The following is a 27,047-nucleotide window of genomic DNA, read 5'->3' as shown; positions in this document are numbered from 1 at the left end:
CTCACGAAGTTCGGGGGGCAGATGTTGCACCTCAATCTCTCGTCTTTGAGTTTGGCGGCATGGCTCCTGAGATAGTGCAATATGGCCATTTGAATCTGCCCGAAGATTGCATGGACATACTGAAGGAGTCTAAGCGCCCTTCCACTCGGACTTCCTATGCTTACAAGTGGAAGAGGTTTTGTATCTGGTGTAAGTCCAAGAACTATGACCCGACGACGTGCAAGGAAGACGTCATCCTTCTTTACTTTCTACATTTAGCGCGGTCTGGCCTTAATGTTCATTCCATTAAGGTTCATCTCGCTGCATAGACTGCCTACAGGAAATGCCCTTCACAGACTTCCTTCCAGATCCCTGTGATCAAAGATTTCTTGGAAGGCTTGAAGAAAGTATTCCCTCCTGTCCGGCTTCCTTCGCTTTCATGGGAATTGAATGTGGTGCTGTCCAGGTTGATGAAGGAGCCTTTTGAACCTATTCATAAGGCTTCGTTGCAGCACCTGTCCTGGAAGGCGGCGTTCCTCGTGGCCATTACATCGGCCCGCAGGGTGAGTGAAATTCAGGCGTTGTGTTGCCAAGAACCTTATACTGTATTTCATGCTGCTACGGTTGTTATGCGTACTCACCCTAAATTTCTTCCCAAGGTGATTTCTGATTTTCATGTTAACCAGACTATAACTTTGCCTACATTTTTTTCAGAATCCTTCATCTCCAGCGGAAAGGTCTTTACATTCCCTGGATGTTAGGAGGGTGTTGAAATTTTATCTGGATAAGACCAAAGATATTCGTAGGCCAGACCAATTGTTAATCAATTATGGATGTCAGGATGGGTCTTGCTACCTCTAAGCAGTCCATCTCTAGGTGGATTGTGTCCTGCATACAACTGTGTTCCCAGAAAGCTAATAAGACCTTAAGGGGTAAACCTAAGGCTCATTCCACCAGGGGCAAAGCGGCCACGACGGCTTTGCTCCGTAATGTTCCAATTGCAGAAATCTGCAAGGCCGCCACTTGGAAGTCAGTCCATACCTTTGCTAAGCATTACTGTCTGGACACGGATGCCAGGGCAGACGCTCAGGTTGGGCAGGCTTCGCTGCCAAATCTGCTCGCACAATAGTGGTGTTATTTCTTGTTTTTCCACCGCCGCTTTGGTGTGCGGATTGGCTTGCCATTCTATTCACTAGATTATGACTATACACAGAGATCCCCTACTACAGAAGGAGTAGTTTCTGTTCTGTAACTCCAGTTCTGTAGTAGGGGTATCTCTGTTATAGTCATAAGCGCCCGCCCTCCTCCCCGGTGGAGAGAGAGATTTATGTAAGGAATGCTACAGGTCTGGCGTGTTACGCCTTCAAAAAGAACTGAAAGTAAAAGGGACCTGCAGTGCATTCTGGGATACTGTGAAGTTCTGGAAAGTTCTCTTAAAGGCACAGTATCCTGTTTTGAGCTACATAATGGCAGCCTATGGGGCTTGTCTGTCCATGTCTTCCTCTCTATCATTCCAGAGGGTTTTTGCTGCTGAGGCAAGGGAAATCTGGACAGACTTTGCTGTTTGTGGATTTTTGGTGGAATTTCTAGTTGAAGTACTTGACAGTGTAGCCTGGTTATAGGCTGCATTATCTGTCTTTAATTCCTTAAGTGTCTGTGCAGTTCTGCATTTTTTCGACACTTTAAGAGATTATTTTTGATTGCTCCGGGGTCCACGCACATGGGCGGGACTATTCACTAGATTATGACTATAACAGAGATACTCCTACTACAGAACTGGAGTTACAGGACAGAAACGACTCCTTTTCAGTCTTCAGTGTAGCCATTATGGTGCTGTGGAGTTCGTAATGTCGACCTCCCTGCACCATATACTCTTAATGGCATCACTGCACTTACAGTGCCCAGTAATGGCCCTGGGTACAGTAAGGACACAGGGCTCATGCACCTGTGCCCACACCACTGGCATAGGGCACCCAGCTAGAGGGGTGACTGATGTATGTCAGAAAAGGGGGTGGTGATGAACAGAGTGTCTGAATTAAGCAGACCACTCTTACCCAGTCCAAAGATCAGGGCTTGATCCATCACCGTTTTTTAGCTCACTGCACCATCCCAGCTCAGAACTTGGCTATATGCAAATTAGTCTGACCCTGGCCCAGTGCATCATGGGAACAGGACAGACCAAACTACCAAGCCAATTCTTATACTGGGAAGGAAACAAGCTACCGGGGACCGGTTTCTGGCATTTCAGCCGTCTTCGGCCCGGCTTGCTTGAATCCTGATGGTGCAATGAGCTAGGGACTCACATCTGAGTATACCCTTCCACGCTTATGGTGGACAAAAATGATTCAGAAAAGGGGGTGGTGATGAACAGAGTGTCTGAATTAAGCAGACCACTCTTACCTAGTCCAAAGATCAGGGCTTGATCCATCACCGTTTTTTAGCTCACTGCACCATCCCAGCTCAGAACTTGGCTATATGCAAACTAGTCTGACCCTGGCCCAGTGCATCATGGGAACAGGGCAGACCAAACAACAAAGCCAATTCTTATACTGGGAAGGAAACAAGCTACCGGGGACCGGTTTCTGGCATTTCAGCCGTCTTCGGCCCGGCTTGCTTGAATCCTGATGGTGCAATGAGCTAGGGACTCACATCTGAGTATACCCTTCCACGCTTATGGTGGACAAAAATGATTCAGAAAAGGGGGTGGTGATGAACAGTGTCTGAATTAAGCAGACCACTCTTACCCAGTCCAAAGATCAGGGCTTGATCCATCACCGTTTTTTAGCTCACTGCACCATCCCAGCTCAGAACTTGGCTATATGCAAATTAGTATGACCCTGGCCCAGTGCATCATGGGAACAGGGCAGACCAAACTACCAAGCCAATTCTTATACTGGGAAGGAAACAAGCTACCGGGGACCGGTTTCTGGCATTTCAGCCGTCTTCGGCCCGGCTTGCTTGAATCCTGATGGTGCAATGAGCTAGGGACTCACATCTGAGTATACCCTTCCACGCTTATGGTGGACAAAAATGATTCAGAAAAGGGGGTGGTGATGAACAGAGTGTCTGAATTAAGCAGACCACTCTTACCCAGTCCAAAGATCAGGGCTTGATCCATTACCGTTTTTTAGCTCTCTGCACCATCCCAGCTCAGAACTTGGCTATATGCAAATTAGTCTGACCCTGGCCCAGTGCATCATGGGAACAGGGCAGACCAAACTACCAAGCCAATTCTTATACTGGGAATGAAACAAGCTACCATCACCACCCCCTTTTCTGAATCGTTTTTGGCCACTATAGGTGTGGCAGGGTATACTCAGACATGAGTCCCTTGCTCACTGCACCATCAGGATTCAAACAAGCCGGGCCGACGACGGCTGAAATGCCAGAAACCGGTCCCCGGTAGCTTGTCTCCTTTCTGGTGAAGAATTGGCTTGGTAGTTTAGTCTGCCATGTTCCCATGATGCACTGGGCCAGGGACAGACTGATTTGCATATAGCCAGGTTCTGAGCTGGGATGGTGCAGTGAGCTAAATAACGGTGATGGATCAAGCCCTGATATTTGGACTGGGTAAGAGTGGTCTGCTTAATTCAGACACTCTATTCATCACCACCCCCTTTTCTGAATCGTGATGTATGTCAGGGCAGTGGGTTTGTGGGCATGGCACTCAGGGATGTGTGCCATGTTGACTTTGTTTGGTTCTGTACTTAGGCACTCCGCCTGCAAGGGCAGTGTGTGGGTGCCAGGGTACAGGGCCCCTAAGGGTAGCAGAGTAAGTGCTGCAGTCCTTAGGGGTCTTCTCTGGTCACCATGCCCTGGGTACCTAGGGTACCATTTACTAGGGTCTGACAGGTTGCCAGAGATGCCCATTGGGTTTTAGTTTCAACACAGTTTTTAGGGAAGGAACACAGGCCCTGGGTACCTGGTTGGCAGGAGCCCAGGGCACGCTCAGTTAAAGCACATCAGCAGTCAGAAAAAAGTGGGGTTGTGAGAAGTTGGCCTGATATATAGTGCTCACTATTCTAGTGATCACTGTGTATCATACCAAACGACCCTTATTGATGATTGGTTGTAAGTCAACCTTATAGACCAGCTATCCTAGTAGCGTGGACAAAAGCAGTCTTCTGGCTAAACTCTAGAGGGCGTGTTAAGCCAGCTGTTTTACCGTCACATATACCCCTTTAACACCAAGTGAAAGGACACCACACAAGTTGTTATGAAAATAAAGGATATTTATTTATAACAAGTCTTCCCTGAACTCTTTATGAGTCAGGGAGCTAAGCACAATACAAAACTCTTAAGAAAATACTTCAAGTTGCACAATTTACACAAATGCCCGAGGGGCACGAAAAACCATATACTCTAAAAGTGGGATGCGAAATACTAGCAGATAAGTAACAAGATCCAGAGGCTTCAGGATCGCTAGGACTACACTACTAAACCCTAAGGTTAGGAGCAGGAGGCCTAGGGAGATCGGGTGCAGAGTGTGCACTCTCACGCGGGATGCGGGGCAAAGTCTATGGAGGCTAGTATTTCTAAAGTTACTGTTTTCGGACGAATCCGACTAGGTAGACTTAAAACGAAAAAGGATCTGGACACTTGGATAGTGACCCTGCGTTGGAGCACCGAAATGCTCGGGTTACCTAGCCCAGGGGCTGCGGCTGCATAGGGTTCAAAAGACGTCGGGAATCCTCGTTGTAGTCTATGGAGCCTGAAAGAAGAAGTTGCTGGCAGGCGACCAGTGAAGATGTTCGGTGTGATCCAAGCCTGGATCGGTGATGGAGACGACCTGAAAGCAGAGGGGACTCAGTTCTTAATCACTAGCCAGTGATTGTGTGGGCACCAAGATGGCACCGGATGAAGTCACCTCGACCAGGTGAGTGGGCGACGCTGGACTCTCCAGTCACACGGGCCAGGAGGCGTTGTCGGCGACCAGGCTGGAGGTGCGAGCTGTCCCACGAAGGTGTCTGCTGTCGGCGATGCTGGTCCCAGGATTGGGGCAACAAACCTTGGCAAAGGCAAGCCCATGCGGTGGAGTCAAGATGGCGTCTGGAGTGGACCAGGAGGGTCCGGGGTGCTCCTATTTTGGAAGGGAGCAAGGGCCAGTCTGGAGCAACCAGACCAGCGGTGAAATCGTCGTGGTACGTCGTCAGGAGGGCCACTAGCCAACGGGCAAGTGACCGGACAATGCGGTGAGCAGCAAAGAGCAGAAGGGCCCCACGCAGATCTCGTGGATGCTGGGGGGCTGGACTTCGGTGCTGGAGCTGCTCAGGGTTGGGGCTTCTCAAACCCCAGTGCACTCACTCGAGGATCCCTTGGCGGTCGTGCTGGTTAAGCGTCGTGCAGTTTCAGAAGATGGCCGGTCCCTCAGGTCTCGTCACACCCACGAATCTCAGCTGGGCTGATGATGCAGGTAGAGGTCAGAGATGCCAGGGAATCCGGGTCTCGTCGAGCTGGTCAGTCTTGATCCGGAGGATGGACGTGCAGCAAACCGCGATGCTTAGATGGTGCCTGCGGGTGCAGGGTGGCTACTCCTTAGCCACAAGGGAGAGTCCTCCAAGAAAGTCAAGAGTTCCTTTCGTAGAAAGTCGTTTAAGATTCAGGATGATCTAATTTGGGAAGGGGGCCCGCTCCTACCTTTCTTCTAAGAAAAGGGGCTGGCACGCGACTAGGTCCTGCCCATGGGTGGGACCAGGAGGGGGGTGGTTACACCCCTCTCCCTTGTCCGGACTTTCCCCAGCTCAGGGGCTGGTGTGCCCCTGGAACTGGTTTGAGCCGGCATATGCACAGTGAGCACCGGGGTGCCACTTGCAGTCACCTTCCTCTCAGCCCTGCCTACCTGGGATACACAAAACCCTGTCTGGGATGGTGCTAGCACCGCCCCTGACAGGAAACCCTTTGTCCAAGCTCTCCTCGCTGGAAGGACTCCCAGCAGCAGGAGGTCAGACTTGTGTCTGTGGTGGCAGGGCTCGAGTTAACTTTAACCGGGGTTCACAGTTACATACATGTCGTGTCCCTCTAGAAGGGTGGAATGCTAACCCCGTCGCCAGAATTGGCGAGGGGTTAGTATTCCAATTCGTATGACACCTTACTCAACATGTTTTGATAAAGTGATACCAAAGTTGGCAAATAACTGCGAGGATTATAATGCGCTTAAGAGTATATGGTACGCGTTATCATGGAACAGCTATTAGGACTTGGTTCCGCAAGCTGCAGACGGGCTCAGCTCATGCCAGAGCACCATCTCACATAATTCCAAGCACTCTGCCTTCAGGATTGTTAAGGCCTGCCATAGGAGTGACTGATAGGAATACATGTGTCAATTTTAGGGTTAGATATAGGAATACTATATCTAAAGCAAAGGGTGATTACACCACCTTGCCCCAGCTGTCGTGCAGCCAGTTGTCAGATTTGGATGGCCAGCCAGGGGTGGCATAATACATGCTGCAGCCCCTGGTAGGCCCTGGGTACACCTATGCCCTGGATACCTAAGGTATGCTGTACAGGGACTGATAAGGTGGCCCAGTACCAATTGGTAAATGCACCTAAGGTACATGTGTGTCAATTTAGAGAGAGAACAGCTAGGCTGTGGGTCTGATTAGCAGACCCACAGCCAGGGAAAGTCGTAAACCAGTGAAGCAAAAAGCAAAAATCGGGGGTGACCATAGGATTGCAGACCCCACTCTCCTACAGAGGTCATACCAATGCAAGAAAGATGGCACTTTCTCACACAGTTTCCCCTGAACAATACTTGATTGGGAAAACGTACCTAGTCACCAATGCTGACAGTGTTACCACTAATCATCCAATGGCTATGGTGACATTAGGCTGGGGGGGGGGGGGGGGGTTACTGGCCTGAAACCAGTAGTGGTCTCGCAGAAGTTACCAGCTGAATGTCTGCTTGTCAGTGACCTAGAAACCTCAGCCTGGGCTGAGGTTGAATTGAAAACCCATGCAGCCATGCTGGGTATCCCTGAATTGGTGTCTTTGCAAACAAGAGCTCAGAGCAAGAGGAACTGTGAAAAAGTAGGATTGGAGCCTGAAAGTATGGCCCAACCCACCAACAGAAAAGGTAAGAAGACTGGGGGACCAGCTTCTGTACTGCAAAACGCTCAGGGCCCCTCTCCTCAGGGAGAGGACTTGGACACCCTAGAGGGAACTGAGCCTATGGATCTTGAGCCTTACCAGGTTGAACTCCTGGGCCCAGGGGGACCCACTAGGGAAGAGCTGTGCCAGGGTCAGCAAGACTGTCCCACTCTTGAAAGCCCGAGGCAGCAAGCTGTTTCAGAAGCACAGGGAGATATCAGTGGTACCCACAGAGCTTATTGGGAAGAGAGGCAAGAAACCCCAATCCTGGAGCTACCAGGAGGGTGGTAGTGCCACAGAAGTAGAGGGAAATGTTTAAACGTTGTGTATGTGGATTTGCTGTCTTTTAAATGGAAATATGTATGTGCAATCTTTTATGACTCTTTTAGAGTTGAATAAAGTATTCTTGACTGACTGGCATTTGTCTGAAGTCCCTTCCTCCACTCCTGGAGTAGTCCTTTATTCTTACCCCCCCGGGTGATATGTGTTCATGGGGGTGCTGGTTGTAAGAAAGTGGCTATATATATATACTGGGCCAAAGTATGGTACAGTGTGTATAGAGTCCCCAATCTCGAGAGGTTAAAGTCAGATTTGACCTTGCTCTCTAAAGTGTTAGCTTGGTCGAGCAGTAAGGCAGTATCAGAGGACAGTGTAAAGCATGTGTTGTACACACTCAGTCAGCAAAAGGTTTCACACACACAAGAACTGAACTCTAGGCCAATTGTTTTTATATCAAAAGATATAGTTGTTTTATTTTAGAACCAACAGGTGTCAAAATATACTGTTCGAGGCATATGAGCCGCAGATTACACACTGTGCATTAGCTCGCCACCTAGTGTTGGGCCCGGATGTTTGCAGTTGTTTTTGTCCTGAAAAGTCTTTGGAAGTCATGGGATAGGTGACTCCTCCTTTGGACAATAGTGCGCATGTGCATCAGCTCCATAATTAGATTGTTTTTTTCCGCCATTGTGCTCGGATGTGTTTCCTGCGCTCCGGTTTGGATCCGATTTTCCTTAGGCGCGCAGTCCTCACCCAGTTCGACGGTATAGTCTCGATCTCCCTTCAATCGACGTGACTCTTCACGACTTCGAAGTCTTCCATTCCGGTTGTCAATGAAGGACTTCGGGCCTATCTGGGCCTTACTCTCTGGCTCATGGAAAGGACGCCATTTAAGAAGTGTCCTCAATGTAGGTCGAAGTTTCCCCACACCGATCTACATGAGGTGTGCAACTTTTGCCTCTCACCGGAGCACGAGGCCAGAGACTGTTCCGCTTGTGCCTCCTTCCACTCCAAAAAGACGATTCGGGACCGACGAGCTCGAAGAACCATGGCTCGCTCGTCATCTTCGATCTCGGACGACATTTCCAAGAGGGCGTCGACGTGCCAGAGCAACAGCAAGAACATGGCATCGACAACGACTCCGAGGCAGACGACTCAGACGTCGAGGTCATCACTCCGGCACAGAGGGTCGTAAGTACACACGTCAACCCTGACCCCTCCTCGACACCCTCAGAAAAGGCTTCAGTCACACCCTCACCTTTGGGCCCGGGTGCACACCGAGAGACTGCTTCACATGCCCCGCTTTCGGGCTCGGCAAAGAAGCCTAATAAGCCTGTGGGCGACTCTGGCTCAAGTCAGCCTAGTCCCGGTGTCGGTACGCTACCGGCACCGAAAAAGAAGCCATCTTCTTCCACCTCCACGCCAGCTGCTTCCACATCTAAGCACTCGGCGCCAAAGACTGGCACCGGCTCCTCGGCACCAAAACCATTCTCTGAGCCAAGCAAGAAATTGCCACCGAAAGCACCCGATTCCCATGCTTCGGAGCCGAAAAAAACGTGAGAGCTGAAAAAACACGGCCCACCGGACAAAGACACTGCAAATCCAAAAGATTCGATCAGGTCGGTCCCGAAAAAGCCTACGGAACCGAAAACATCGGCACCGAAGGATCTACCTCACACAGAGGAACTGTTCCATCCAGATCCTACACAAAAGACCCTTGTTAAAGATCCAAAAACTGGTCGATTGACTGTTCTAAAAAACGACCATTGGAGAAGCCTGCACCAGCTCCTCAATCTAAGACATTGCACCCTCTCCTCTAAGGATACCTCCTCCTCCTCTTCCTCCTCCCATGCCACATAACTCCTTCTCCAGTAGAAGATGATGATGATGGGATAACACCTCTGATGACTCAGGGAGTGGTGCAGATAATGAGCCACTAGATAATCCTAGTCCTCCTGGCTCACCTGGCCCTTGGGATGATTATAGTACCCCAGACATCCCTAATGTCCCACAAGATGACATATACCCCTCCAGGCCCTCCCCACCAGAGGACACTATGGGATTTAACCAACTTGTCCATAGAGCCGCCCAATATCATGGGGTTGACTTGCATACTGACCCAGTAGAGAAGTATTTCCTTATGGATACCTTTGATTCCACACAAAGGTCCACCTCACTTTTACCCATGCTTAAAGGGGTTATTAAGCATGCGCCAGAGGTCTTCAAAGATCCAGTCAGGGCTCTGATCATCAACCCCCGAATTGAAAAGAAGTATAAGGCTGCCCCCTCAGACCCAGCCTACATAAAAAGGCCTGCACCACTAGACTCTCTAGTAGTCTCCATTGCACGCAAAAGAGCCAATTCCTAAACATCAGGCAAGGCTCCCCCACCAGATAGAGTCTAAACTTCTAGACGCCTCAGGCAAAAGAACAGTGTCACAAGCAGCAAACATTTGGCGTATTGTTAATACTCAGGCACTATTAGCAAGGTACGACAGGGCACATTATGACGAGATAGAATCTATAATGCAACACCTTCCTGATAAGTACAAGCATAGGGCCAATGAGCTTATACAAGAGGGTAAAACCATCACCAACACCTCTATTCGTTGTGCCCTAGATGCAGCAGCTACTGCTTCAAGAGCAATTAATACCAGTGTCCTTTTGCGTAGACATGCCTGGCTACCGTATTTTCCGGCGTATAAGACGACCCCCTACTTTGCCTGAAAAAATTTAGGTTTTGTGCTATACTCGCCGTATAAGACGACCCCCCACTTCCAGCGCAGTCCAACGCAGTCCTGCATAGCCATTCCGAGAATGTACCGGTATTTTGAACTTACCGTATTAGTCTAGTCCTCCTCCCTGTGGGTGAGCAGTAAGGCTTTATCAGTGGACAGTGGGTACCTAAGCGTTTATTTTACAAACTCAAAGACTGAACTCAAACAAATTGGTTGTATAAACAATCTTGCTTTACTCGGAATATTTTTATTTAGAACCATATGAAAAACTGTCACTTCTGAATATACCGGTACGGTACGGTAAACATAAATTAGTGCATGAAACAGTGCAAGTGGATTAAACTTTCCATAACTTTCCATAAATCCAAGCGATTTCTACAGGATTTACAACGTTCCCTTTAAAAGCCTTCAAAATCCTCCTCTTCGTCATCTGATCTCATAAGTAAGTCAATGAGATCTTGTGGTACATCTGTAAGGCAGTCATCGTATGGATCTGGTACCAATTCCGTATCAGATGATGTGGTCTCTTCTTCGGCATCCTCTTCACCTTCCCACAAATAGTCGTCCTCCATACCATCTAATGAATTTGATATGCCACACTTCTTGAAAGACTTTATTACAGTTTCTGCATCAATGTCGTTCCAGGCCTTTATAACAAAGGTGCACAAAACATCCAACTGTGAAGCACGCATGTTTCCTCCTTTTGTGAATGTTTTTTCACCGCTAACCATCCACTCATTCCACTGTTCTTGGATGCGATCTTTAAATGGCTTGTTTAGGCACACATCCAGTGGCTGCACCAACGATGTCAATCCTCCAGGTATAACTGCAGCATCTGTTTTTAGTCTTGCCAGCCTTTGCTTGGTGCTGGGAGTTAAATGAGCCCTGAACATATCCCACACCAGTAGACTACGTCTTTGTAGAAGTCCACCTGGTCGCCTGCTCCATACATTATCAAGCCATAGCTTTACCCCTTCTTCATCTATCCATCCTTTCTCATTCACATGCACAAAACAACCAACAGGAAACTTGAGTTTCGGCATTGCTTTTCTTTTAAAAATAACCATTGGTCTCAGTTTGCCACCATCAGCTGTGCATGCAAGTACCACTGTGAAACTGGACTTCTCATGTCCTGTTGTTTTTATTAAAATTGTCTTTTCGCCTTTTTGATGGACAGTTTTGTTTGCAATCATATCGAAATTCATTGGAGTGTCATCCATATTTCCGATGCTTCTTAGCGCATAGCCATGTTCATTGCGCAGCCTAATAACGTAGCGATGGAAGCTATGCATTTTGGCATCAAGATCCGCAGGTAATTTCTGGGCAATTTTTGTCTTTTGCCGCAATACCAGATTATGCCTTCCCAAGAATCTGGTACACCAGGATACAGTGGCCTTAAATCTGTGGCTGAGATCTGGATTAGATTTGGCCCACTGAAGTGCAACCAATCGGATTTTATTTCGGGTCACGACATAACCGCTTTGCCGATGCTCGGCCACCATGTCTGCTACATGCTTTTCGAGTTCTGGCCAATGTGGGGTGCCTCTTCTTAGTGCACACTTGCCCCTTGGCATACTCCGTAATGCTTTCTCATTTGCTCTCCAGGCCCGAACCATCTTTTCTGTCACTCCATATTGTCTAGCAGCAGCACAGTTATTATGTTCCGTGGCAAAATCCACAACTTTAAGTTTGTAACTGGCTTCATATTTCCTTCTTCTTGCCACTGCTGGAGCCTTGCTGAGTTCTTGACTGCCAGCCATTTGCACTGGATGCGCTGCTGGAGCCTTGCCGGGTTCTTCACTGTCTGCCATTTGCACGGAATGTGCTGCTGGAGCCTTGCCGGGTTCTTGACTGTCAGCCATTTGCACTGGATGTACTGGTGCTGTACAGTATGAACAGGTGCAGAGACTGTCTTCAACACCACACGTACGGTACGGCAAATACGGTATCTGCTCACCAGACTGCCTTTCCTCTTCGCAACAACCAGCCAATCACGGCAAGTGCTCTACTGCCTTCGGTAACATTCGGGAACATTCTACAGTCCCCTTTCTATGCCCACGCCCATGTCAAGGAGAGAGGGGCGCGTGCCAAAACGTGCCAAACGTGTCAACACACCGGGCGCTGCCATCTTCGGCGCTGGCTGCCCGTTACCATATACCGTATTTCGGACGTCCTGCTGCCTCGTCCTGCTGCCTCGTCTGCCTGGGGATGTGCAAGCGGTTGGAGGCGCGTGTACAGCGGCAGTCGAGGTAAGACTCATGGCGCCATTTGCTCGCTTGTGAAGCGGTTTGACACCTTCGAGTGAAGTCCTTGCTATGAAAAAAACGCTCGCTTTCGATACTTCATGGAGCGGGGCCTGGGTGTGGACGTTGCCAGGGCCGGTGGCTGTATTTTTTAACATAAGGTGTGTTGTTTCTTGTTATTTCCTATTGTGAAGCGGTCTGACACCTTCGAGTGAAGTCCTCGCTATGAAAAAGCGCATGAAAACATACCATAAAATTTTGTACCCGGCGTATAAGACGACCCCCGACTTTCCAGAAAATTTTAAGGGGTTAAAAAGTCGTCTTATACGCCGGAAAATACGGTACTCATTTCAGGTTTCAAACCTGAAGTACAAAGTGCCATACTCAATCAACCCTTTGATGAGCAACATTGATTTGGACCTAATGTGGACGTATCCCTTAAAAAAATGAAAAAGAATACAGACACAGCTAAATCTATGGGAGCCTTTCAGTAGCAAGCTCCCAGATGTTCTTTTCATCGCTCATTCTATAGAGGTAACAATAGAGGCTAATCCTCAGATAGCCCCTCTACTTCTTACAAAGCCCCTACCCAAACCACCTACAGTAGAGGCTATTAAAGAGGGGGTTACAGGGGCAACAACAATAAAGGCAGAGGCAAAACTAACAACTCCTGCTTTTTCTCCACCCCTGCCCAATGACTTCCCTCCAATTCCCCCACCGCATTCCACTCCAGGGAAGACTACAACAATTCCTTCCTGTCTGGAACAACATCACATCAGACAGGTGGGTGTGACAAATAAATCAAGCAGGTTACTGTCTCGAACTAACATCTCCCCCCCCAAACATACCACCCAAACAACGCCCAATGTCACAAGAACATTTGGTATTGCTCAGGCAGGAGGTAATATCCCTCCTACAAAAAAACGGAATAGAAGCAGTTCCACTGCATCAACAAAGCAAGGGAGTTTACTCCCTATACTTTCTTATCCCAAAAAAGGATGGCTCTCTAAGGCCTATTCTCGACCTCAGACCACTGAACCTGTACATACAATCAGACCACTTCCATATGGTCACACTACAGCAGGTTCTTCCTCTCCTTTTACAAAACGACTTCCTTGCCACTATAGATCTCAAGGACGGCAATTTCCACATTCCCATTCACACAGCTCACAGAAAGTACCTCAGATTTGTATTAGACGGTCAGCACTATCAATTCAAAGTACTCCCATTCGGGGTCACAACAGCACCAAGTGTTTTTAACAAGTGCCTTGCAGTGGTGGCAGCGCACTTAAGAAGACAGCACATTCACATTTTCCCATATCTCGACGACTGGCTTATGAAAGCCTGCTCATACAGTCAGTGTGTACAACACACTCACAACACCATCCAGTTACTCCACGACCTGGAGTTCACAGTAAACCACACCAAGTCCCACCTGCAACCTTCCCATGTACAACAATATCTAGGTGCCCCAGTAAACACCTCAACAGGGCTAGCTTATGCCTCTCCTGCCAAGATAACAAATATGCAAGCGCTTCTAACCAAATTCCAACCGCAACACTCTCTTCCAGCTCGAGTATTCATGCAACTTATAGGAATGATGGCCTCCTGCATATTCATGGTGCCTCATGCAAGACTACAGATGCGTCCTCTTTAAGAGTGCCTAGCACGACAATGGAACCAGGCTCAAGTTCAATTAACAGACCTATTGTTGGTAGACAGTCGAACACACCGCTCTCTGCAATGGTGGAACACCATAAACCTTTCCAAGGGTCGACCGGTCCTAGAGCCAGTTCCCCAAATTGTCATGACAGCAGACTGATCGCTCTCCGGCTGGGGAGCCCACCTCCTGCAGCACACCATGCAGGGAAGGTGGGCAACGCAACAAAAATTACTCCACATCAACCACCTGGAGGAACTAGCCATTTTTCTAGCCCTAAAATCGTTCCAAAAGCACATATCAGGCAAAGCCGTCTTAGTCCGCAGGGACAATAAGAAAGCTATGTACTACATAAACAAACAAGGAGGGACACAGCGCAGCAGATATTGAGATGGGCTATACCTCTGAACATCTTCCTTCTAGCCCAACATGTTCCAGGGGTACAAAACACCATAGCCGATCTGTTAAGTTGTCATACACAACAAATCCATGAGTGGGAACTTCATCCACAAGTTCTTCAACTGTTCTTTCATATGTGGGTACAACCTCAGATAGACCTCTTCGCCACCCACGAAAATGCCAAAACTTTGCCACCAGATATCCACACCCGCTGTCCAAAGGTAATGCGATATGGATGAACTGGTCTGGCAAATTTGCGTACTCTTTTCCACCTCTCCCACTGCTTCCACTAGTGGTGCGCAAACTTCAGCAACATTCCCTCACTCTCATTCTAGATGCTCCAACTTGGGCCAGACAACTGTGGTACACCACACTACTGCAACTTTCTGTGGTACCACACCAAAAGCTATACCTGTCTCCACGCTTCCTAACCCAGAACCATGGAGAGATCAGACACCAGGATCCAGCTCAGCTCAACCTAGCGATCTGGCTCCTGAAGTCCTAGAGTTTGGTTAAGTCAACCTTCCTCCTGACTCTGTGAACGTCATTAAAGAAGCTAGACATCCCACCACTAGGGCATGTTATGCAGCCAAATGGAAGCGTTTACTAATATACTACCATAACAACATCATCAATCCTCTAGATGGGTCTATTCAACACATCATAGGATACTTCCTACTCCTCCAAAGATGTAACTTATCGTACACATCTATTAGATTGCATCTTACTGCCATTGCAGCATAACTACAAAATAGACAACATCTATGACTTTTTAGAGTACCTGCCATATAGGCTTTTATGGAGGGCCTCAAAAGAATAATATCTCCCAGAGCACCACCTCCACCTGTGTGGAATTTAAACATTGTTCTCACGTGGTTATTCGGACCTCCCTTTGAACCTTTACAGAAATGTGAATTGCAATTCTTAACTTGGAAAGTTGCTTTCCTAGTAGATATTACTTCTCTAAGAAGAGTTAGTGAACTACAAGCATTAACCATTCAAGAACCCTTTCTGCAAATGCATCATAATAAGGTTGTTCTCTGTACCAATCCTAATTTCCTTCCAAAATACATTTCGCCCTTCCATCTCTACCAAACTGTAGAGCTGCAAGTATTCTTCTCGCAGCCACAGACAGTCGCAGAAAGAGCTCTTCGCACCCTTGATGTCAAAAGAGCATTACTTTACTACATTGAAAGAGCACAATCCTTTCGTAAAAGTAAACAACTTTTTGTGTCTTTCTCACCACCACACAAAGGCAACCCTGTATCAAAATCTGGGATAGCTAGATGGATTGTCAAATGTATACAAATTTGCTACCACAAAGCTAAACGTACATTATCTGTTACTCCTAAAGCCCACTCTACTCGAAAGATAGGGGCTTCAATGGCATTTTTAGGGAACATTCCACTAGATGACATCTGCAAGGCAGCCACATGGTCTAAACCGCACACATTCACAAAACACTATTGTGTAGATGTGCAAACCAAACAAGCTACTGTGGGCCAGGCTGTACTCAAAACACTGTTTCAAACCACTGCAACAGATAAGGGTGGTCGCCGCTAAGAGTGGGTACTGCTATACAATCTATGCACAGTGTGTAATCTGCAGCTCATATGCCTCGAATGGAAAATGCTACTTACCAGTATGCATCTGTTCTTGGCATGTAGAGCTGCAGAGATGCACACGCCCACCCGCCTCCCCGGCTACCTTTATCTGTTCCAGTAATATCTAAATTAGATACAGCTTACATGAGCATCCTTCCTGTTTCTTACAAAACTCCATCATTTCCCTGCTGACGAAAAACAATCTAAGGATGGAGCCGATGCCCATGTGCACTTTTGTCTAAAGGAGGAGTCACCTATCCCGTGACTTCCAAAGACTTTTCAGGACAAAAACAACTGCAAACATCCGGGCCCAACACTAGGTGGCAATCTAATGCCCAGTGTGTAACTCTGCAGCTCTACATGCCAAGAACAGATGCATACTGGTAAGTAGCATTTTCCTTTCTCAATATGAGTGACTTTGGTAATTACTTTGCAGAGAGGCAATAGACCTTGTAAATACAATAGTTACTGGGGTTGCAATAGGCAACACAATTCTAAACACAATTTAACATTGAGCTCAATGGCTTTTTCTGTAAAAAAAAATGCAGTTGATTACTTCCAGGATTACTTTGCTAACCACAGGTCAGTCCCAGGTCTGAATCCTGGATTCAGACCCGGGACCTAAGCTGTAAACAGTTAAGTAAAAGCATTTTGGTGACAGTTGTAATTTTTAAAGGAGATAAATGTATTTTCAAAGTTGACACTTAGAAACTTTTCAGAGAAAAACTAGCAATGTTATCCTATGGAAGGAAATTCAAGTCACAGGTGAAGTAGGTTCTCGTTACTTTTGTAATCCAGTACTGGGTTCCTAGGTCCAGGACTGGGACCTCTACCTAAGACAGGTAAGTATTTACGTTTCAGTAGTTGGTACGATTTTTAAGGAATATTTGTAATTTGCAAAAATTGACACTTGGAAGAAATTTCAGAGAAAATCAGTCAATGGTTTCCTATGGGAGAAAATGCAGGTAACTGGTAAGTACAGTTAAGGTTACTTTTGCGGTTCAATACTGAACTAGGAAGTACAGCACTGGCTTCTCTCCTGATCCCAGGTGAGTATTTCGGAAATCGTTATTCGGCTGATTTTAGAAGAATATTTTAAAGTTTCAAAAATCGACAATTAGAGGAAATTTCAGTGAAAACCAGTCAATGTTAGCCTATGGAAGGAAAGAGAGTTATCGTGTGAGAAAGTGGCTCTATATATACTGGACCAGAATGAGGTAAAGTGTTTATAGAGTCCACAAACCCCAGAGGCATAACAGAGGTTAAAGTCAGGACTGACCTTACTCTCAAAAGTGGTAGCTTGGTCGAGCAGTAAGGCAGTATCAGAGGACAGTGTAAAGCATTTGTTGTACACACTGTCAGCAAAGGATTTCACACACTCAAAAGACTGAACTCCAGGCCAATTGTTTTTATATCAAAGATATAGTTGTTTTATTTTTAGAACCAACAAGTATCAAAATATACTGTTCTCAATATGAGAGGTCTCAGATGAGTACTTTGCAGAAAGGCAATAAACGTAAACACAATAGGTACAGGGGTTGCAGTAGGCAACACAATTCTAAACACAATTTAGCATTGAGCTCAATGGGTTTTCCTATATAAATACAGCAGATTACTTTGTAGATTACTCTGGTAGTTCTAGGACTGGATCCTAGATTCAGTCCCAGGATCTAAGCTGAAAATGGTTTAGTAAAACCTTTTAGTTATTGCAGTGATTTTTAAGTATTGAAAAGCTATTTTAAAAGTTCACACTTAACAACTTTTCAATGAAAATCTGGCAATGTTATTCAATGGGATAAAATTCAGGTTGCAGTTAAAGTACGATCTTGTTTCTTTTGTAATCCAGTACTGGGCGCTATATCAAAAGATATAGTGGTTTTATTTTGAGAACCAACAGGCATAAATATTCTCAATATGAGTACTCTCATGTAATTACTTTGTCAGGAAGCCATAACGTTTGTGAACACAATAGATACCGAGGTTGCAGAAGGCAACACAATCCTATACACACTTTAGCATTGAGCTCAATAGGTTTTCAACATATAAGTACAGTTGATTACTATACAGATTACTTTAGTAGTTCCAGGACTAGATCCTAGATTCAGTCCTGGGGTCTAAACTGAAACCAATTTAGTAAAAACGTTTTAGTTACTGTAGTGAATTTTTCATGAATTAAAAGCTGTTTTAAAAGTTCACACTTAGAAACTTTTCAATGTAAATCTGACAATGTTATCCAATGGGAGAAAATTCAGGTTGCAGGTAAAGTATGATCTGGTTACTTTTGTAATCCAGTACTGGGCTCCTAAGTCCAGCACTGGGATCTCAACTTAAAACAGGTAGGTAATTTGCGTTTCAGTATTTCATATGATTTTTAAAGAATATTTCAAGTTTTCAAAAGTAGACACAAAAGAAATTTCATAGAAAAGCAGACAATGGATTCCTATGGAGAAAATACAGATTACTAGTAAACCCGGTAAGGATTACTTTGGCGGTTCAGTACGGGCTACAAGGTACAGTACTGGCTTCTCCCCTGAGCACAGGTGAGTACTTCGGAATTCGGGTGATTTTATATGAATATTTTTCGTTTTCAAAACTTCACACTTAGAAGATTTTTCGAGTCAAACCAGTCAATGTTATCCAATGGCAGGTAAGTGAGTTATCGGTTTCCAGGTGATTACGTGGCTGGTGAAGTTAAGGTTCTGGGCATAGACTCAGGGATCCCCCAGGGTCAGGTAAGTATAGTTGGTTCACCCCCAGCGGCACTGGGGCGGCTTGGTGCAGAGGTAGTTAGGCCCAATGTTATCCAATGAGGGAAAGGGGGCCTCCGGTTGGTGGCTGTGGGAGCTGGGCTCCTGGTCACTTGCTCAGGGCAAATGGGAAAGTAGGATAGGGTACATGTTGCACTGCCAGGGGCACTCTGGTGGCTGGGTGCAGGGTGCTTTTGAGCCGTCGGGCGCTCAATGTTATTCAATGAGGAACTTGACAAGGGAACAAAGGCTGCAGGCTTGGGGACGAAGGATCTTCTGGAGCGACCAACACTTTGGGGGGTAAGTTGGGATCTTGGAGGATAGGTAGGAACCCAGGAGTTGGGCACGGGGGGACAAGGGGCGCTGGGTGCAGGGGTGTCTTTTGAGGTCGGGAAATCTTACCTCCTGCTGGTCGTGGTCGGAGGGGTCCTCTGTCCTGAGGCTGCAGGCGTCGTTGGGGGGGGGGTCTTTGGGCACTGGACTTCGGGTCCCAGTTGCCGGGGGGACGTCCTCGTTGTCCTGGATCACTCGAGCACGGCGGGTGCAGAGTGGCTTGGTCCGGAGCTTCCTGGCTGGCACCAGGGGTGTTGTTGCAGCAGAGCCTCTGCTGATGTGAGTCCCAGGCTTTAAGAGGGTCAAGGCAGGCAGGTCCTCTGGGTGTCCCACAGTTGCTGTCCGCAGGAGTCGCCGGGTTTGGCAGGAGCAGGTTCCAGGATCGACAGGCCGGTAGGGCTGGGGCCAAGTCAGTTGTTGTTGTTCTGTTAGCAGCTGCACGGCGGGTCTTCTTCTTGATCTTCTTTCTTCATTTCTATCGGCATCTAAGGAAGGAAGGTTCAGGGAGCCCCTAAATCCTGAATTTAGGAGCGTTAGTTAGAGCAAGGGCAGGGACCAATAGGTCCCTGTCCTGAGATGGTTACACCCCCTAATCTGCTCCTCTCCTGTGGGTGGGGGGGGGAGGGGGGCAGGGGCCTAGCTGTGATTGGGCAGGACTCCCCATCTTCAAGATGGCGGGAGCCCAGGGTCGTGCTTCATCTCGCCTCTCCCACCTCAGGGGTGGCGTTGGAACAGGCTGGACCCCCCCCCCCACTTCCTGACGTAGGGTTTCCTGCCAGTCTTCCCGCTAGGATGGGGGTCAGAACTGGTGGTGGCCAGCAAGTGGTCTGGAGAAGCTCACAAAGGCGGCAGGCCTTTGAAGCTTCCCCCTGCCCATCATGGGGGAGGAGACCTAGCACCTCACCCAGGATGTGCATTGTTGCAGGCACAGGAGAGCGTGGGGCTCTCCATCCAGGGGTCCAGCAACATGTCTGCTGTGTGGCAGCCTCTGCAGCCACTCAGCCCAGACGTGGATTGTAGGTTAGTGTTTCAGGGGGCATCTCTAAGATGCCCTCTGGTGCATTTTACATTACATCCCACACTGGCATCAGTGCGGGTTTAATGTGCTGAGAAGTTTGGTACCAAACTTGTCAGTCTTCAGTGTAGCCATTATGGTGCTGTGGAGTTCATAATGACAACCTCCCAGCACCATGTACTCTTAATGGCATCACTGCACTTACAGTGCCCAGGAAAGGTCCTGGGTACTGTAGGGGCACAGGGCTCCTGCACCTGTGCCCACACCTCTGGTATAGAGAACCCAGCTAGAGGGGTGACTGAAGTATGCCATGGCAGTGGGTTCTGTGGGCATGGCACACAGGGATGTGTGCCATGTCGACTCTTTGTTTAGTTCTGTACATAGGCACTCAGCCTGCAAAGGCAGTGTGTGGGTGACAGGGTACAGGGCCCCTGAGGGTGGCACAATAAGTGCTGCAGCCCTCAGGGGTCCTGTCTGGTCACCATGCCCTGGGTACCTAGGGTACCATTTACTAGGGGCTGACAGGTGGCCAGAGATGGCAATTGGGTTTTTAGTTTTAACACAGTTTTAGGGAAGGAGCACAGGCCCTGGGTACCTGGTTGGCAGGAACCCAGGGCACACTCAAAGTACATCAGCAGTTCAGTAAAAAGTCGGGGCATACCAATGCAAGAAAGATGGCACTTTCTCACAAGCGACTTTCAAGTGAGTACTCGACTGGCGAGGTTAAGGTTCTGGGCATAGGCTCATGGGGCTCCCAGGGTTGGAAAGGTACAGTTGTTACACCCTCAGCGGCACAGGGACAGCCGGGTGCAGAGCGAGTAGGCCAATGCAATCCAATGGAGGGTAGGGGGCCCTTGGTTCGTGGCTGCAAGCAGACAGGCCACGCTGCTGTGGGAGCTGAGCTCCTGGTCACTTACTCAGGGCAAGTGGGGAAGTAGAGTAGGTTAGTAGTTGCACTTCCAGCGGCACTCGGGCGGCTGGATGCAGGGTGCTTTTGAGCTGTCAGGCTCTCAATGTTCTTCAGGTGCGACCACCACTTCGAGAGTTAAGTTGGGTTCTTGGAGAAGAGGTGAGTACCCCAAAGGAGGGCACAGGGGGCCGTGGGGCACCAGGTACAGGGTTGTCTTTGTGTGTCAGGAAATCTTACCCTCGCTGGACGCGGTTGGAGGGGTCCCAGGTTCTGAGGCTGCAGGCGTCATCTGGGTCGTCGAAGAGGGTCTTTGGGCACTGGACTTCGGGTCCCAGTCGCTGGAGGGACGTCCTCGTGGTCTTGGGTTACTCAGGCACAGGCTGGGCTCGGGTGCAGAGTGGGCTGGATTCACGGTTCCTGGCTGGCACCAGGGGTATGGTTGTTGGAGCAGAGCCTCTACTTAGGGGAGTCCCAGTCTTTGAGAGGGTCAAGGCAGGCAGGTCCTCCGGGTTGTCCAAGGTTGCTGTCTGCAGGAGTCTCCAGGATTTAGCAGAAGCAGGTTCCAGGGTCGACAGGCCGGTAGGGCTGGGGCCAAGTCAGTTGGTGTCGTCCTGTTGGTAGCAGCTGCACGGCGGGTCTTCTTCTTGATCTTCTTTCTTGTTTTCTTATCGGGATCTGCGGAAGGAAGGTTCAGGGTGCCCCTAAATACTGAATTTAGGGGGCTTACAGGTAGAGCAAGGGCAGGGACCAATAGGTCCCTGTCCTGGGGAGGGGGGCAGGGGCCTAGCTGTGATTGGGCAGGGCTCCCCATCTTCAAAATGGCCGGAGTCCGTGGTCGTGCTTCACCTCGCCTCTCTCACCTGAGTGGTGGGGTTGGCACAGGCTGGCACACTCCCCTTCCTGACGTAGCATTTCCCGCCAGTCTTCCCGCCAGGGTGGGGGTCAGAACTGGTCGGGACCAGTTGCTGAGTACAGCAAGTGGTCTGGAGAAGCTCACAAAGGCGGCAGGCCTTTTAAGCTTCCCCCTGCCCATCCTGGGGGCGGAGACCTAGCACCTCGTCCCAGGATGTGCATTGTTGCAGGCCCAGGAGAGCAGGGGCTCTCCATCCAGGGGTCCAGCAACATGTCTGCTGTGCGGCAGCCTCTCAGACCAGACGTGGATTGGAGTTTAGGTTTTCAGGGGGCATCTCTAAGATGCACTCTGGTGCATTTTACATTAAATCCCACACTGGCATCAGTGCGGGTTTAATGTGCTGAGAAGTTTGATATCAAACTTGTCAGTCTTCACTGTAGCCGCTATGGTGCTGTGGAGTTCGTAATGACGACCTCCCAGCACCATACACTCTTAATGGCATCACTGCACTTACAGTGCCCAGGAATGGCTCTGGGTACTGTAGGGCACATGGCTCATGCACCTGTGCCCACACCACTGGCATAGGGCACCCAGCTAGAGGGGTGACTGAAGTATGCCAGGGCAGTGGGTTCCGTGGGCATGGCACACAGGGATATGTGCCATGTCGACTCTGTTTAGTTCTGTACTTAGACACTCAGCCTGCAAAGGCAGTGTGTGGGTGTCAGGGTACAGGGCCCCTAAGGGTGGCACAATAAGTGCTGCAGCCCTTAGGGGTCTTCTCTGGGCACCAGGCCTTGGGCACAAAGGGTACCATTTACTAGGGGCTAATAGGTGGCCAGAGATGCCAATTGGGTTTTGTTTCAATACAGCGTTAGGGAAGGAACACAGGCCCTGGGTACCTGGTTGGCAGAAGCCCAGGGAACACTCAGTCAAAGCACATCAGCAGTTCAGCAAAAAGTGGGGGCATACCAATGCAAGAAAGATGGCACTTTCTATCAGTGACCTGTTGGTGTGTCCTTGGACCTTGCCACCTACTCCCCTTAAGTGCAGGAGAAGGGTCACATAAGTCACTAACAGTGCCAGAATGCAGTATATGTTTTCTCCCATAGGATAACATAACCGCTCCAGAAAGTGCAATGTGTGAACTTTTTAAATTCTATAAAAATTCCTACCTTGAAAAGTACCTACCCGATTCTGATGATCTTGGTATCTAAATTCATATAAAAATCTGTGCTATTTTTATCAATTGGTGTTAGATTTCTTTATTGATTGAGTGTCTCACTTACTGCTTTTGTGTGTGCAATAAATGCTTAGCACTACCCTCTTGTAAGCTTAACTGCTATCCCACACTACCACAAAAGAGTGCATTTGGGTTATCATGTATGGCGCTTTACCCAGTATACCTCGTTTTGGTCCAATATATAAAGAGCCAGCTTCCTACACTTCCCTACTACATATGGCAAGTCCTGCCCTAGGTAAGTCCTGGAGAGGTTGTGACATGCTACATTACATTGTGAAATAGTTCCGGTGTATTTGTGACAGACTGCATTTACAACGCTTACTTTACCGTTATGTTCAAAGCAAGTAGCTATAGTACACTTTTTTCACCAATCTTTTGTTTCTTGTGTAAGTGGCATGGAAATAAATTATAATGTGATTAGTCATGAAACACAGAGACTTTTCAGAAAGTAGTTATTAGACCCAAAGCTAAGTTTGAGATCTCTGGAGTTAGCAATTTCTATAAGCTGTCAATGTAATCTTTTTTCGTTCACCTTCCTCCGTTTCAGAACGATGTACTGGTCCGATTGGGGAAATCACCCCAAGATTGAGACAGCTGCCATGGACGGAACCCTCCGGGAGACCCTTGTTCAAGACAACATTCAGTGGCCAACAGGTAAGTGGCCCTAATTGGCAACACATGCCACTGCCATCAAATGAATAATTTCTTTTGTCAGCAGGATTTATTTGCTTCTTTACCTTAAACCTGCGTTTGTACTAACACCTTTTTTTAGTCCGTCTGAGATGAAGTATTTTGAAACTGTTTGGACATTCTATTTATAGTGACGTGAGCTAGTAAACATTGATAAACTAGAGATGAAGTAATACTCAATATTAATTTTAGTTAAGTAAAACCAAATGCTTGTATCAGATAATGGTTAAAGATTTCTGAGAGAATAATAGGTCAATCCCTAATTCAGCCCCTTATTCCTCCATTTTCATGTTAGAGTAAAATTATTAAAAGATAAAACAGAATGTGAAGTTTTTGCCACATATTTGTCTTTGTGCAATCTTCATTTTGCTATTCCCGTTTCTTGACTCTTGCATTAAAAATATGCAGCATTTTTTTTTTTTTACTCGTGTATTTGCATCTTGAAATTGGTGTTCATTTTGAGAATATTTTTAAGGAATGTTGAGCAAGTTATAGCTTAGTAGCAATGCTAATCTTTTAGGTAAATCTGTACATTACCCCACAAAGGGTGAGGGCGCTTCTCCTGTTCTCCATTGAAAAGCACCATTCAACATTAGGATAAGTCTGCTAGAAAAATTAATAAACTCTCACTAAAATCAATACTAACAATAAATGCTCCAATGGAAACTTCTAAACTTGGATTTTGCAGCGTGAATCCTTTATGGATTCACATGTTGTGCATTATTCCGCCATCTAGTGGTTGGGTCTGGAATTGTTGTATTTCTCCTTTTTAGGTCTCGCCTGACGTTGCAGCGCGAAAGCGGTGTCGCCCTCGAGACCTATTGTGGTTGTTTTGCCTCCCAAGGGAGACAGACCGGTGCACGAGCCGCTTAGGGTCTGTGGACGCGCTTCACGCACACACACACACAGCGTTACTGAGGCCGGCCGAAGGCACGCACACAGGCGCCTACACACACACACACACACACAGACACACACGCGCACACAGACACACACACCGCCGCCCCCCCACGCACACACACACAGACGCATACACACACACCGCTGCCGCCCCCCCCCCCCACGCCCCCTCCCCCCACAACTAAGTCCCACTTACAGCATCAGCGGCCTCAGCCGCCACTCCTGACTTCTGCTGCCACTGCGGGGCTCTCCCTCAGGCATGGGAGCCCCGCGTCACCACTGCTCCTGGGCCATCCACTCCGTGGGCACGGGCTTCTCGAGGAAGACGGAAGTCCCGCCCCACGACAGGCGTGACGCTCCCGAACTTCCGGTTTCGGGATGTGCAAGCTCACGGCTTGTTTCTCCCGTCGCTTGCCCCTTTTCGTATCTTATTGCACTGCTTCTTGTTGTTTATTTTGTGGGCAATTGTATATAGCACTAACTTTGTTCTCATGTATTGCACCATTTTACATAGCCACAAGTTAGATTACAGAAATGCAACGTTTGTTTTTTTGTGGACTTGCGCTATGATTCAAACTTCTTTCCTGTAAACTCCAAAGTCGGCAACTTTTGCCTTACGCTACTATGTTGTCTATAAGAAGTAAACCATGTTTACTATTTGTACAGGAAAGCGTTCGTTTTTTTGTTTAATTGTTTGTGTTTGGGCAACTATTGACAAAGGAAATAGTCATAGCTTGTTGTAGGTGTTATTTAATTTTTTTATGTTGTTCACGTGCTGCAGAAATGTATAGAAACACTTGGCTGCTGGCTAGGCGCGCAGCGACCTTGGGCAAAAAAAGATTTAGCCTCCCATCCTCACCCGTCCTGTATGGCAGCTCCGGCAGCTTCCCGTGCACCCACATAGCCGCCCCAAGTACTTTACAGATATTTACAAAGACCAGGTTCTTGCTAACAATTGATTGTTGTTTTTTTTACTATTTTTTCCAGTCCCTGCATCTCCACTTTGTATATTCTTGGGAGATTTAGCCCCCCTCCACCTCAATTTTTTTTATTAGCTCTTCCCTCCAACACAAATATAGGTTATAGTTTCACCTCTGCAGGTACAAACTTGTTTTTTCAGTGGAATGCGTAATTTTCCAAAGTGGCATTCATTTATCTTGTACAGGTTTACACATTATGAGCGCTACACTTTACTTAGCACTTTAAATTGGCCGTGTCCAAGCAAGTGCTGCGATGGGTGCCAATAATGTTCTTCGTTTTTTCCATCACCGTAAGTGGGAAAAGTCGATTTTACCTTTGCAGCAGTTCTGGGTTTTAATTTGTATTTATTTTGTGGGCAATTGTATATAGAGCTAACTTTGCCCTCACGTATTGCACCGTTTTACATAGCCACAAGTTAGATTACAGAAACCCGAAGTTTGTTTCTTTGTGAACTTGCCCTATGATTCGAAATTCTTTCCTGTAAACTCCAAAGTCGGCAACTTTTGCCTTATGCTACAATGTTGCCCATAAGAGTAAACCATGTTTACTATTTGTATAGCAAAGCCTTCGTTTTTTCTAAATATTTGTGCTGGGGCAACCATTGATAAAGCCAATAGTCATCATTGCTGCGTGTAGGTGTTATTTAATTTTTTTTTAAGTTGGTCACGCGCTGCAGAAATATATCAAAGCACTTTGCTGCTGCTCAAGCGCGCAAAAGGGATTCAGGCAACACCCATCCGTCCTGTGTGGCAGCTCCTGCTCCGGCTGCTTCCCGGGCACACACACAGAGCCCGAGTACTTACAGGTGTTATTGGCACACTATGCTAAAACCTACATTTTAGTTTATTTGTGCTTTGGGAGTGTTTTTATTAGTTGCGAATGCCTTCCATATGTTTAATTATTATTCGCACTACACTTTACTTAGGGCTTTAAGTGTGCCTGGTCCAAGTAGGTGCAGCATCATGTGCCGATCGGGCTCTCTGTATTTACCGTCAACCTAGAGGGAAAAATCATAGTTTACCTTTGCAGCATTTTAGGTTTCAATTTTTATTTGGTTTTTGGGAAATTGTATATTGTGCTAACGCGAACCTAAAGTATTGCACAGCTTTACATAGCCACTAGTTACACAAATATAAAGTAACATGTCTTTTACCATGCTGTAGTTGTCGATGCTTTTTTTTTACCTTCCTAAGTGCCAGTACAAGTTTAGCATCCTGCTGTGGTTAATTTGCATCCCACAGATGCAGCCTCCAAATAGATTACAACCTGTGTCGCATGTCTATGTAGATTTTAATTAACGTCTCCGAATTTCCTTTCTCAAGTGCTGGATTTGTCACCGAAACATCACACTATAGTAGGCTTTCTGTCTACATTTTGTTCATCAAACCTAG

General features: G+C 47.4%; 1 protein-coding gene across 2 annotated transcripts in view; it reads left to right on the top strand.

Moving 5' to 3' along the window:
• LRP1 (LDL receptor related protein 1) overlaps positions 1 to 27,047 on the top strand; it is a 1,437,817-nt gene that overhangs the window by 1,257,530 nt on the left and 153,240 nt on the right. For both annotated transcript variants that reach the window (XM_086966724.1, XM_086966716.1), the window contains exon 78: positions 23,633 to 23,739. In XM_086966724.1, coding sequence (XP_086822850.1) covers positions 23,633 to 23,739 — 107 coding nt within the window. The remainder of the gene's footprint in view (positions 1 to 23,632; positions 23,740 to 27,047) is intronic.

This window comes from Lissotriton vulgaris, chromosome 1_1 (assembly GCF_964263255.1).
Source record: "Lissotriton vulgaris chromosome 1_1, aLisVul1.2, whole genome shotgun sequence".
In the NCBI taxonomy this organism is placed as follows: Eukaryota; Metazoa; Chordata; class Amphibia; order Caudata; family Salamandridae; genus Lissotriton; species Lissotriton vulgaris.
Note: the sequence above shows the minus strand (reverse complement) of the source record. Positions and strands in the feature narration are given on the sequence as shown.